The following is a 14,627-nucleotide window of genomic DNA, read 5'->3' on the forward strand; positions in this document are numbered from 1 at the left end:
CTGTAGTAATATAAAATGTGTTCCTGAGTCTCAATCTAGACACAGTAACGCAATCACACTTTTCCTGAATTCAACACAGAATCTTCAGCTTTAATGTAGAAATACCAAGAACTTGTTTCTTTAGTCTTTGGCTGTCAGAGGAGTATGAAGAGCATTTCCTACACATCAGGACATTGACTTCCACTGAGTGCACTGGTGGAACCAAAGTGCACCGCCGCCTCCTTCAGCCACCCCAGCACAGTAGGTAAGGGATTGTTGGCAATCCCAATGCCATTTCTTAGTTAATATCCCAACAACTTGAACCTCTTCAAGCAAATATCTTTGGTAGTACCCAGAGCAGATGCCGTGCTTGTAAGACTGGTGATTCTCATCTACAGAGCGGTACCCGGCAACCACAGGTCTGTTGCTAGACTTCTTTGTAGTGTTTTAATAAAATGAGATGAAATCTTAACTTTCCAGCATTAGATATGAGAGAAACATGCACATTTTCCTCACTTTATTATTAGTAACTCATTTTATTTTCCAATACCTGCAGGTATTTATTTAATATCTTTTTAAAATCTGGAGGATTGTGATGACAGTTTGGGTGATCTCTGTATTCTGTTCCTTTTATGTGAGATGCAAACAACACCACCTTGAATTGGTAGTTTGGCTGCTCAGGTCTTTGCAGCCAATAGGTTAATACTGAAACTTCTAAAGAAATGTGAGGGAAGATGTTGTACAGAAATAACTACTTTTCAAAAATATTTCTAACTATTGAACAGATGTTTTTACAGATTAAGAAACATAAGATTTAGTACTTGATTTGTTTTCTCATTCTCTGTCTGAATTCAGAAGGACATAATGATGTAAAAGTACTTATTCCCTCAGATTTTGGGAAAACCAAAATTATCATTTGGATTCAGACACAGTAATGGTGATCCAATCTCCTTTAGATCACCTTAGTAATAAAAAGATAACTAATCAGTCAGTTGAAAAAACCCCAGATCTCTGATCCTTGAACTGTATTTTCCATAAAATTATGCAAGTATGACTGCAGTACACCAGTATTTTTTATCATTCCTTGTAGAACGTAGATGCTGAAAGTTAATCTGTCTTTAACATTTTACATATTTTATGCAATTTTAGAAATGGTTGGCAGAAGTTATATTAAGTACTGGCTTGTAAACTTTGAAAGTAAGATTTATATATTAAAAAAAAAATATGAATTTTTCAGAGTAATCTGTCAATTTGTATTTGTGTAAGATACAGTGATGACCATGATTCAAAAAAATCAGAATATAATGAGAAAACTAACTGTCAAAGCAAATATTTATTTTTAAAGGAATATCTAAATATGTTTAAAACTTTTCAGTTGCAGTGATCCTGTTTTGATTTACTTAAATTTTAAGGACATGCTTATGCACTGTATTTCCTACAGAATAAAAAAGTTTTTTCCAATACTTTTTTCCTATATTTTTCCTCTCTAAAGGACAGATGCTGTAACCAACAATCTTTTGCAGGTGTCCTGTTTTTGTTGACTGTGACAAAAGCAGCTTTGGAGGTGTGTTTACAATGAGTGCAAATGCGGAGCGAAGGTTTGTTAATCTCAGGAAACGGCTGAATCAGCTGGGCTATCGGCACCCACTGGGAGTGGACAGTTTACCTCTGGTGGAAAAGCTGTTCAGGTATTCAAAGGGAATTCATTTAAAAAAACAGTAATCATATAGTAGGTATTGTTTGATTTTTGACATGTAAGAAAGAAGGTTTACTATGTGAATTATTTTCTAGCAGTGTTATTTTGGAGCTAACATTAAGTTCCGGTGTCTGATGAAGTCAAATGGGTTTGCTTAAATGATGGGAACATCTTAAGATTTAATTTAGTTAGTGGAATTAATTAGTAGAATTGTTTCTAAGGATCTATGGCATAGGAAAATTCAACTTTTCTAACCTCATAATAGAGCCAAGAACAGTCGCTATTGGTATGTCCTTAAAAGGATGCACTCTCATAACTGGTTCTATAAAAAATGATCCCTGTTTGCTGTCCTGGGACTTTAAAACATTCACATCTACATTCATTATGGCCTCATTTAGAGAATTCTAAATTTGTTGTCTCTGCCCTTTTTACAAGACACATAATAGAAAAAAAGGCAAAAAATTTCAGATTTCCTTCTTATTAGATCTGCCACTTTTTGGCTTTAGCATTATTAAGAACACAGTAATTTCCATAGTAATCCAATTACATTTGATGAAACACACAAGTGTAGCTGTTCAGGTTCTGCTGCTCTCTAGTATGTAATACAGATGGAAGAACATAGGTAGGCAAATATGGAGTAATCTGTCTTCAACATTAAGTCTCATTCACATGTCTACCAGCTAGGTTTGCTTTCTCCATCACTAGTTTTGATACTTACCAGATATAAACTCCTGATATGCTTTGTATTTTGTTTTCTTTTTTCTTTTTTTTTTTTTTATCCTGTTCTTTCCTATTTACTGGGTTTTATTTTAACGGATGTTTCCTATCTTTCAGTTTTTCTTACATGACATGAATGTTTTGTTGCCTTTGTTTGAACTCATTTGTTCCCCCTGTCAGGGAAAGGGTTTTGTTTTTCAGCTCATAATAAACATTTGCATGTGCAGTGTGAAGGCTGATAGCATTGCTAACACATCTGATGCTCCTTTATCCTAGTGACTTAGTTCATACAACGGAGAGCTTGCGCAAAGCAAAGTTTTCTTCTGGAAAAACTGAGAAAGAGTGCAGCAATTATGATACTATTTTGGAACCTTATAAAACAGAGAATGCTAGACTTACCAGGGAAAATAATGATCTACATTTAGAAATACTGAAACTGAAAGAGCAGTCTGATCGTCATGTTAAAGGTAATATACAAATGATGATTTTATTTTTTTAATCCTTCCATGCCAAAATAAAATTGTGGCTAAATCCTTCATCTGCAGATTCTTTTATCTGTGCTTTTAAGTGAGTGTGAGTGGTCATGGAGTTTGGTGCCTTTAATGAATTAAGGTTCATGCTCAGACATTTCTTTTGCTGTCAAAAAACTTTGGAAGTTCTGCAGAGTTTTGTTTCAATAAAATATGAGAATGTTAGAAGTCTTAATGTATACTTTTGTACCTTGAAATGGTGTTTTTTAATTGAAAATTAAATACTGCTGTTTAATGGGCCTTTGTCCCACATTGGGTGTTTATTTATAAAACATGTATAAATATGTATTTTTGTGTGTTTGTTTGTAAAAGTATGCCCAGATGTATGTGCATTTGATAATTTTATGCTATGGCAAAAGAATATTGGATTTTCTTTTGCTTATTTTGGTGCTACTAGGAAAAATAATAGTGAATAAGAGAAATAATACTGCTTTTCTCTCCCTTGAAGATTTGAAAGCTTCCTTAAGGAGGGTTGAACACGAAACAACTGACTTGAAATTTTTGAATAACCAGTATATACATAAAATTAAAGTGCTGGAAAAAGAGACCAAAGCCAAGACTGAAAAAATTCAGCAGCTTCAGGAGAAGAATCTGCAAGCAGTGGTACAAACACCTGGTGAGTGTAAATAATCACAGATATTTTCAACTTTTTTATGGACTTTTTTGGATCTTCAGAACATAACATCTTTTCCTCTTGTAAGAGAAGTTACTGTAATAAAATATCCAGTAGAGTAACATCACCCTTCGAAAGTTTAGGCTCTGAATTCTGTTGTTTCTCTGTCTGAAGTTTCATTAGGTCATCCCTACATCCCTAGGGACAAATTTGAATGCAAACTTAGATTCAACTGAAGACTTTTAAGTTAAAATGTGACTAGAAAGCATTATTAATCAACAGCTATTTCTTTTATTGCTGCACCTAATTAAGAGACATATTGTTTGGCACTTGCATATTTTTGACAGGTAATTGATGTGTAAGTGACAAATTCAGATTTTTGGAACCAAGATCTAAACGTAGCAAGATGCAAAATGTGTCTACAAGTATTCCAATCCTCTATAAACTTACAATATTTACAGGGTCTTTTGATAACTTAAAATGTTCTAGATGTTACTTTCACGTTAATGTCTTTCTCCAGGGTTTCCTTTTTCTTCATTTTTTGAAGCTAAGGAATATAGAATTATTTTGTGAAATTTTGAGATTGTCTTTTTTTTTTTCCAAGTCATTGAATTATATATGCATTTTTGGCATTTGAAGAAAATCTATAGATAGCTAGGAAAAATTAAATTTCCTCTTTATTTTTGCATACCTTTCTGCACTTCATGTCCTCTGCTTCAAAGATGACGTGTTAGGCTTTTGTCTGTCTTTCTGCATACATGCTCCTTGGTCACCAGTCTTCCAGGATTTTTCTATGCTGCATCATCCAATATTGCATGTACTTATTTAACCATATGATGAAGTGTTCTATCTGGAAAAAATACTGTGTTTTGCTTTTTTCTAAATATGTTACCATTCAAGCTAATAGCATGCTCTGCTTGATAAGTAGTAGGGTATGATAGTCATTGAACTGAATGCAGAGTAGAAGGAGTAAAAATATTACTAAACAATGCAAAGGTTACTTCAGTCATAAAATAGTTCTTAAATGTGAAAACCAAATGCCTTTTATGATGTTTTGATTTAGCTGTCTTAGTAAGCTGAATCACTAACAACTTCAACAAGTTGAACTTGTTGAAGAACTATAGAGTGTTTGGGATCTTAAACACTGGGGAAAATTACTTATAAAAGCTTTGTGTGTTTCCTTATTATTATAGTCAACTATATTATAATAATGAACTTTAGCAAAACTGGTACTAACCTGCAAGAATGGTGTTGTCTAGAATATGTGAATTTTATCAGCTTACTGCAGAAGGATTAAAATGGTGAAACGTGCCCACTCAGAAGCAGTGGAATAAATAAGAAAATTAATTTTGTAATAAAGAAGATGACTCCCTTGCTTTAACTCCAAGTTATATGTGTCTGGGTTTGGGCTTTTAGGTGGCAGGAGGAAAAGCATTCCGTTCCGGCGGCAGCACATGCAGATAGACCAGCTTGTGCCCCCGTCAGGTGTCAGCGCCTACCCCGTGCCTCAGCCTCAGGACCCCTACATCGCAGACCTTCTCCAGGTGGCTGATAACCGGTGAGCCAGAGAGCTTCTTATCTCTGAAGTGTAGGTGTGTCTTTGATTCTCACTGTCCTACTCCTTTCCGTTGATAAGTCAAATTAATCTTCCCTGGCTTGAGTCTGTCACTGGTGGCAGTAGTTGGTAGATGGTCTCCCTGTCTTTATCTTGACCCATGAGCTTTTTCTTCTTTTCTCCCCCATCCTGTTGAGGAAAGGAAGTAAGAGAGCATCTGTGTGGGGACTAGCAGCCAGGCACAGTCAACCTGCTACAGTATCTCAAAGAACAGCTTCTGCATTAATATCTTGCATGAGCAAAACTATTTCTCTGTAAAATATTTGGGTTCAGGAGCAAAGAGAAAGTGCTAGTATTGAATTGTGTGCATACAGTTCTTTCATGAATTCACATAAAAATATAGTGCTACATTTCAGAATTCAAGAACTGCAGTCAGAAGTAACTGAGCTACAGGAAAAGCTGGAGACATCTGAAAGTGGAATGAAAAATTATAGCAAACAGGTATGTTTATATCATCAGTAGTAGTGGTATTGTTGTTTTATTATTAATATTAATATTATTGTTATTATTTGAGTGTCATAGCCATGGCAATGGCCCTAGTATCTTAAAAACCTTCTTGGGAATGCACTGTAGGGCTTGTGAAATATAATTATTCTAACCTGCCTATGTTGAGCAGTTTCCCTCCTCTGCTTTTGGAGACAGCAGCAATGACAAAAGACTTGCCCAGTGGTTTTCTTGATAAATTTTGTCTATTGAAATTACGTCAAATAAGCTGAACATGACAATCATAAGTAGAATTTGTCTGCATTTTTTTAGTGCATAAGTGTTAACTTGTCCAAAATAGCAATTTGATTTACATATATCTTAGGATAATTTTTTCTCTGCTTGGACTGGTTATATTTTTTAAATTTTTATGAACAACAGATTTTACGTTTTAATGAGAGTGGATTGATAAGATAGGTGCAATTTTTAGGTAATGGAATTACATCAAATGTTCATATATTGCATCTTTCAAAATTTAGGGATTGTGTCTTTCTTTTTTCTTCACTTCTTAGTTTTCCTCTTCCAATATTTCCTTTTTTTTCAGTGACTGGAATAATCACTGAGTTATCTTGCTTAAAAGTTTTTTCCCTAACTTTAAGTGCTAGTATCAGTTAAGTTGTAGCATTCGTTAACTTCACTTTAAATTAAAATTGTTTGGTTTTCTTCAAGAATGTAATATAGCAGGACCTGTTCCAGTTTTTCCTTACAAATTGTATTTGATTAATTTATTACTCTTTCAAAGATATAACTTTCTTCAGAAGAACCAAAAATTTGAAAAACAACAAAAAATACAAGATAGAAATTGTACTTTTAGTTGCATATCTTTTTACTGAATGTTTATTTAAATGAAGGGTTTTTTAATGGTGTATAAGGATACTGGAGGTTTTTTTTTTTTCCTCAAAGGTTGAGATAAGAGACAAAGAAATTGAGCGCTTAATGTTGGCGTTGGATGGTGGGCGTTCTCATGAGGTTCTCTCTCTGGAATCAAGAACTAAAAGTAATGAGAAGCTTATTTCCCACTTGAATATACAGGTAATTCATTTATTACAGTTTAATCAAACCTAAAAATATAGCAATCTAAAAAAACCCCACAAAACATCTAGCTCTTCAAACAACCACTAAAGATATAAAATCAATCGATGGAACTTGCCTTTCTTTTTTGGTGGCAGTGTTTCTTTTCTAAGGAAATTCCATTTCCTGTTTTAAAAGTCTGTCAGAAAGGTTATGGTAAAGAATTCAATGAACTCACATCTGTACATAGTATGTTAATCTGAAAGTATTCAGCAAATTTTTGTATGACACACCATTTTCAGCAAGTTTGAAAATCGTTTTATTTAGTTAGAAAGTTATTGCATACATGACATTTATGCTTTAGAAAGTAATAATGGTGTATGTAATTATGGTAAGGGGTAACCCTGTAGATGTTCTCATGAGAGAGGGGAATCTTCCTCATGGATTTCAAATGGTCCCCACTTTCACTCCAACACAAACTTGTGAGGAAAGGATAAGGTGAGGATAAAGGTGTTTGTGTTTACTGTGTGTATTAGCATGCATTCAGTAGTGGTCTCTGAATGAGAATTTAAAGCTGGGCTGGAGTACAAATCACATAAAGCCCATTTCTGGATTTGTACCATCAATTCTCAGGTTTTTCTCACATGAGTTAGATGTTTTGTGTACTGGTTGTGCATGATGTACAGTGGCATGCTGAAGAGTTTATTAGCTTAGGTTCAGTGCTGGAAAAATATGGAATGAGCTATGACTTGGAAGCAGGACAACTGTGCTCAGTGGTCCTGAATTAGTAAATCATGATGAATACAAATTTATTGTGCAGGGAGTGATCCCAGAGCTGCATGAAGCTGGTTTTGGACCATCAAGACTATTTGCTCAGGCTTGGTCCCAATATACCACTTTTATTTGACAAGAAATATATAGTTGTCTTTAGATAGCAGTATTCATGATTATGAGAGAGCTCATAACATTGTATTTCTTTTTTCAGGTTGATAAGCCTTAAGTTCTAAAAATGGAAAATCTTGCAATTTTTAGCAGGATACCTGTTTTTTACTTTGGATGTAGAGATACTGTATTTCAGAAGATTGGGAGGAACTTTTGCTACCTAACTTAACAATGCATATTAATATTTTAATGAAAAATGTCTTTCAGGTTGATTATCTTCAGAAAAAAAACAAAGAACTTGAAAATCACATTCAAGATCTCTTGGACACTAAACAAAATGTGACTAGTGAGGTAGTGGATTTAAGCAATAAAAATCAAGAACTGTGTCAAGAACTGAATGAAATAGATCACTTGGCACAGCAGTTGGAAAGACACAAAGAAATAGTGCTTGAGACTGCAGATAAGGAAATAGGAGAAGCAAAGGTAATCACTATTGTGTCATAGAGTGAAGGATCTGCTCCATTTTATTTAGTTTTATATCTTCTAATTGCAATGAAAGGCTTATTGGCTTGTGAAAGGAAGATTAAAGGGATTTTTTTTCCCAGTTTTCTTAACATGTCATGGAATTTCTTACTTAAAGTGGAGCAATTACAACTATTTTGTCTCTTTACTGTATTAGGTTGAGATGATTTTAGTTAAGGGACAATCTGTCTTTTTCTTTTATTAGCTAAGTAAGAAATAGAATGCTGGGGTACTTAAAGCTATTGCTAGGTAATGCATATTTGCAACAGCAGTACATATATTTGGGGGGGTTTTTTTCTATGAGGAGTCATGCAGTGATTCATTTCATCATTGTGCTCCAAAAGAGCGTGGTTGTTTATACCACAAATTTTTTGTGCTTTCACTGCATGGGAGCTTTACTCCTTTATTACAAGGAACTAACTATACTTCATTTCTTACCAAAATAGTCTGCTTCCTTATTTTTTTTTGTAACAAAGGGATTTTTGTCATTTTGAATATGTAACTCTTAACATATAGGTTCATTTTGGTTGATAGAAAGAAATTGAAAGAAAAGTCAGTGAAATACAGGATCTACAAGAAACAATAACAAGGCTTAAATCAGTAAGTAAAAACATTTTCAGTTCTTGTTTCTATCCTTTTTATCATGTTGTCATCCATGTGATTGTTTCATTTATTATAAAAGAAATCAATTTAACAATTAGCAAGAGAACTTCTTTAGTACCCTGAACCTTTGATGTAAAAATTACTAACGAATAAATGAAAGAGCTAAAGAAGCTACATCATATTGTTGTAAAAATAAACTGAAAGAAATCTCTGTAGACCTCTATAGACAATATGGTTGACTGTGTACTTACTGTACATTTCCTTATTTCTGTTGTCTGAAGTCATAATTTTCTGGTGACATAATATTTTTTACCACAAATTAGTTACAACATCCTAGAGGATTTTCATTGTTTTGAAACTACTTTGTCTCTTAGATGGGATGTGAAAAATTATCCAATACTTGGCTCACTCAGAAACAAAGCATAGGGCCCAGATGAAAAACATCACTATTATCAATTCTTTGAAGACCAAACTCTTTCTAGCATATATGGCAACTTGTGTATTAGCTGAGTACAGTGTTTTGTTTTAGTCTGTCTAGGGAACTTGCAAATACAAAAATACTTAATTTTCAGGACATCAGATTATAGGAAAGGTGTGCCAAATAGCATTTGATTGGCTTCAGAGTTGCATAGACTGAGATGCTGTATTGTAATGCAATTTAACACCAGCACTGTTACCAAATGCCCTTAAAATTGTTTCTTGCTTTAGTTGTTAACTTTTTTTCCCATGTTTGTATTCCACTATCCTACTGGTTGTTTGCTTTTCTTGGTGCTGATTGCAAACCATGTAAAAATTAATGCTTACTTAGGCTTAATAAAATGTAGTATAAATACAATAATGACCTGCAACAAATGTTAAAGCATCAATTATCCAGGTCAGCCAGAAGTAAACAGTGTTGTAAATTAAAAGTTGATCAAAATGTTAATTTTTTTCCCAAGTGTCTCTATTGGCACTTCTAATTTTTATAATAATACTTGTTATTTCAGGAGTTGTGCTCATGTCATAAGGAGAATGAGAGACTGAATGAAAAACTCTCTGGGAAAACAGATGAAAAAGGGAATCTTGAGCTGTTGTTAAACCAGCTTCAACAAGAGAAGCAAAGGCTGACAGAAAAAACAGAGAACTTAGAAAGAAAAGGTAAATCATGAAATGTAGATTCTTGGAAACTACTTTTCTGTAATTTTTGAAATAGAATACTTACCTAGTTAGCATAGAGTTAATAATACTAAAAGACTTTTAATAAATATAAATGAAAAGAAAACCATAGGTGTCCAGTCATAGTTGAAGTGAAAACTCTTGTTATACAAAGATGTTTTCATTCTCTATGTGAGAACTCAAAGTTGAGCTTTTTACTGTGATCCCACAGGACATCCTTATCCTAATTCTGTGGCAGTTTCATACAAAGGCATTTCCAAAACTCTTCAGACTCCGTTTCTTGAGAGATGTATCCATCTTTTTGGTTTTGAAAACCTCCAGGCATGAAGATTCCACAGTATCTCTAATGTTCTTCAGTTGTCAGAGTAAAATATTTTTTCCCTGTATTACAATTGTTTGTAATTGCTTGTAGCAATTAATTGTCACTGTTCCTTATTTACCTACTATGTAGCTGTGAAGAAACATTACATTACATTGCTCTACATTATCTCTAAGTCCCTCATGGTACTGTCAGTGTGCCTTTGGCTCTCCAGCTTTTCTCCAGGATGAATAAACCCAGTGCCCTCAGCTATTCCCCATGGGGCAAGTATTCTGCTCCCTGACCAGCTTACAGGGCTTGCCTTGGATTTAATTTATCTAAATCTTTCTTGTTGTAGAAAGGTCAAACCTTAAAACAGTATTTTAAGTGCAATCTCATGGGTGCTAAATAAAGGGGAGTAATCACATCCCTCTGTTGATACAGCTCAATGTGCTGTGAGGCCTCTGATGCTCTTATGCTACTCACTTGTGTTTAGCCTTCTTTAGCCTTTAGAACTCTTACATCCTGTTCAGCACGACTGCTGTCTGCATGGTTGGTGCAAGTTAATCCATCCTAAATGCCAGTGTCTTTGAGGAAATTCATTACTTCCCTATAGAGTTGTTTTTCTTCTTTTTTTATTTTTTTTCCTTCCAGAACGAGAACTTGTCCTAGAAATTGAAAGAATGAGATTAGACTATGGTATTGCCCTAGGAGACAAATCTCCATCTCGTCTAGATGCATTTGTAAAGACCTTAGAAGATGACAGAGACTACTATAAGCGAGCATTAGACTATCTTCAGAAAATGGTTAAACTAAAGCCTAGCCCAAGCCGCAGGACTGCAGAGAAGGTAAAGTTCTTGCTGTCAAAATAAGTGAAAAAAATACTGTAGAAACAATTAAGAAGCCATCAAATTTTCACATTCAGTGGTGTTAAATGACTGTAGTAGTTTTCTAAATTACATTCTTGATGCAAAAAATCAGCCGAGAGAAACTCCAATGAACGTTTTCTTTCCTTGTCATATTTTACAGTAAGACTTATTGATCAGTTTATTGAAATAAATACAACTAGATAATAATCAGGAAAAGGCTGAGATCTTATGGTTAGCTTCTTTGCTTTTTCTTTTTAACAGCTGGGTCTTGTTTAGATTACACCACCAGTGCCAGGCTTTTTCTTGTGATTAAAATGATTTTGAATTTTTTTTTTTTTTTTTTTGTATTGCTAATAGGAAGAGTTCTTTTCTGGTATTAATTTTTCAGATGTTTTAATTAGCAAATTTTAACATAAATGTATTGATCACTTTGCAGAGTGAAGAGCTTAAATCAATCACCAGAGAAAGAGATGAGCTGCGGTCTGTGTTAGACAGATTTGAAAAACACATGATAGAAATTCAGTCCAATGTTAAATTATTGACTGCAGAAAGAGATAGATTAAAAATTCTTTATGAGCAGGTAAGAAGAAATTGTTTATAGTTAATGTTGAAATAACCAGTTAAACTTCTTGTACTGTTGGTTATTTAAATTGAAAAAAACAGTAGAACACAACCAAGGCTAATAAAATACGTATCTATTTTTATTACTTGTTAATAAATTATGTGTTCTAGTTAGTTTATTGACTTTAAAGATATTAAAAGTTATTGTACTGGCATTTTTAAATTATAAACATCAGGAAAAAATCAGTGGAATGCATCAGAAGGTTGTGCAAAGATACAGCAAGGGAGCAAGAAAGGAGTTAACTGATAAGAGAACAGTGAAGTTGGGCTATACTTGGGACAGTAATAAAAAGAGTGATGATTATTTTGACAGTGTAAGTTGTCATGCCACTGAGTGATTAAGGGAATACATTTTAGTTATCTAGGGAAAAAATAAGACTATAATGGGACTTCTACTGTAACTACAGCATTTTGTTAGTGTGTACTCCATATTGCAGTCCATGTATGCTAACAAACTATGATCTTTTAAAGTCTCAGAGTGAATTGAACAGGATGAGAAGAGAAGCAAAACACAGTTTTGTTTCTCAAAGTCACATAGAAGAGGAAAGAGACATTGCACTGACTGACTTCAGAATACTAATGGCAGAAAAAGAAAGTCTTGGAGAAAAATTAAAGGTGAGCTTTTATAGCTTCATTGCTTACATTGAGGTGCCATATAGGGCAGAGTTATACAATAATGCTCTCTGTGTGTTTGGCTGTCTATCAGTTCCCTTTTCAATACTTTGGATTTCAAACTCACTTGATAGCTCAATGAATTTATATTATTATAAAATATCTATTATTGTTATTGTTATGAATTACCAAGTTTTCCTGTAAACACAGTCCCAGGCAGGGGTAGAGGAAAATGCTTTAAAGTATTTAAGGGCAAACGTGTCATCACCTTGTGTGGGAGACCTAGATATAGAGGCCCAGCCAAAGAACACTTCTTGCATGTGTGCTACTTTGAAGATGTTTGGGTGTCATTGTTGTGGAAGAAATCATGCACTTCACTCACAAGAGAGAAGCAATAATGTATTTTATTCACTTAAGGCACTGAGTTTCAAAAATTCAATGGTAAATGCAGTGGTGGTTTAACAAGATTTGATGGTAAGGTACATTTGAGTATTTGCTGCATAGAGGCCAAGGTCAGACAAAACTGTCAGGGAGACCTTCCCATAGAGTCATGAGGTTCAGAAGGGTCTTCTTGCCTTCCAGACTCCTCAGAGGAGTGTGGCTGGACCCATACTTGGTCAATAGTTTGTGTCTAAAGGATTACAGCAATAAATCCTTTATATCACTTAGCTAACATTTCAACATTTCAGCGCTGTCATTCCCAACTCATTAGCTGAGTGTGAGATGCTAAGAAGGATTCTCTCTGCCTTAACAAGTATCCTTCAGAAGCTTCCCAGCTCAAAGGGAGATGCTGGTGTGCAGCCTGCTGCCGAGCAGGAGAGCTCAGTGGGCTGTGGGCTGTGCTCTATTCATGAACTAGGATGATTGACTTCTATTTGCATACCAGCAGTATTTCAGTAGCCACGTGCTCAACTAGAGCCCTCAGCTGCTGCCAAGCAAGACTTAGAGCACTTAGCTATGTGTTAGCTGTTAGCTCTCATCCCAGAGAGATCCTCCTTAAGCTGGATCCTCTCATCCTCCTTAAGCTGGATGCAGCTATCAGGAGGGCCACTAGTGCTTAACCAAAAAAAAAAAAGAGGGGAGTGGGGTGGAGCACACTGTCACAGTCACATATGGTTCTTATCCTACAAATTGGGGGTTATATGGGCCTTTTAATTTTTGCTAATCTTTAGTTACTGTTGCATTTTTAGCAGAGTATATTTTAAATGGCACATAACTGAGCGATGAAACATAAATTGAATCCAACTTTCAGTATATTTAATGTTTATTAATGCAGTGGTTTATTAATGTTTATTAATAAAATATGTTTAAAAAAACATATTTTAAAAAAATGTTTATTTATGCAGTGGTTTTCCTGTTATTATGATCTTGACAGGCAGCCCATGAATGTAGTGGAATCACCAGCCTTGGAAATGTTCAAAAAGCATGTGGATATGGCACATAGGGACATGGTTTATATGTGTTGAATATGGCAGTGCTGGCTTAATAGTTGGACTTAATGGCTTAAAGGTCTTTTCCAACTTAAATGATTCTATGTTTCTATGACCATATGATGTCAGGTATTAATGTGCATTAATGGTTGTAGTCAAGAGCCTATGATTTCAGGGTTTTTTTTCCCCTGTCTTCTTTATTGGTCATTAATATAATGTGTTAAAACTTTTTGAAAATCATTTCAATGGGCTTACCCCAAGACATCATATGTCAATAGTGATTGTATGATGAATGCTTCCATGGTTTGATTTTACTACCACAAAAATAAAGACCTGTTGTGTATCTGAATGCAGTGGCAGTAAACCTGACCTCTTTGCTTAAAACATGTGCATGCAGTAGTAGAGATGTGTTTCCAGCTCCATCCTTTCTTCTAATAGATGACTACCAATGTTTTATGTGTGTGCCACTTTGAAATAACTTTACAAACACACTAATGTAAGGCATTTCTAGGAAGGTTGAGAGTTTGTTTCACTGCAGTTATGCACAGAAGACAGGGAACAGATAAGTAATCTTTAAAAGTTTCTTCATAGATACAGGGAAAGGCCAGTTAGCTTTGTAGTGAGCCTTATATGTTGTAATTAATATTTGAATGAATTTATTTAAAATGTCTTAAGGCACTAAGTTATACATGCATGCAACCTCATGTAGCTCAGTAAACTCTACAACAACTCAAAATATTAACTTAGTTGGGACCAAATATAAATATGCTATTTAAAAAAATCTGAACCAAGAATCAAACCCAAAATCAGTGATATTATATTAAACTACAGTAATGTATTTTCAGCTAATGTTCTGTAGTTTTACAGAGAGAGCTTTGCATTTGGTCATTCATCTAAGAATGTAAAGCAATATTTTCTGAAACATGAAACTTAAATTTCTCTGCATAAATCTAAAAATGTCTGTCTTGTTACATGTAATTTTATATTTCTC

General features: G+C 34.4%; 1 protein-coding gene across 1 annotated transcript in view; it reads left to right on the plus strand.

Moving 5' to 3' along the window:
• The first annotated feature begins 302 nt into the window (after window positions 1-302).
• CEP135 (centrosomal protein 135) overlaps window positions 303-14,627 on the plus strand; it is a 29,849-nt gene continuing 15,524 nt past the window's right edge. Inside the window, exons 1-13 of the mRNA XM_041459442.1 lie at window positions 303-398; window positions 1,503-1,667; window positions 2,669-2,859; window positions 3,371-3,538; window positions 4,952-5,093; window positions 5,507-5,591; window positions 6,537-6,665; window positions 7,794-8,009; window positions 8,583-8,648; window positions 9,638-9,788; window positions 10,759-10,952; window positions 11,410-11,553; window positions 12,066-12,209. Coding sequence (XP_041315376.1) covers window positions 1,555-1,667; window positions 2,669-2,859; window positions 3,371-3,538; window positions 4,952-5,093; window positions 5,507-5,591; window positions 6,537-6,665; window positions 7,794-8,009; window positions 8,583-8,648; window positions 9,638-9,788; window positions 10,759-10,952; window positions 11,410-11,553; window positions 12,066-12,209 — 1,743 coding nt within the window. The 5' untranslated portion in view covers window positions 303-398; window positions 1,503-1,554. The remainder of the gene's footprint in view (window positions 399-1,502; window positions 1,668-2,668; window positions 2,860-3,370; window positions 3,539-4,951; window positions 5,094-5,506; window positions 5,592-6,536; window positions 6,666-7,793; window positions 8,010-8,582; window positions 8,649-9,637; window positions 9,789-10,758; window positions 10,953-11,409; window positions 11,554-12,065; window positions 12,210-14,627) is intronic.

This window comes from Pyrgilauda ruficollis, unplaced genomic scaffold (assembly GCF_017590135.1).
Source record: "Pyrgilauda ruficollis isolate IOZ18807 unplaced genomic scaffold, ASM1759013v1 scaffold1, whole genome shotgun sequence".
Classification (NCBI taxonomy): domain Eukaryota; kingdom Metazoa; phylum Chordata; class Aves; order Passeriformes; family Passeridae; genus Pyrgilauda; species Pyrgilauda ruficollis.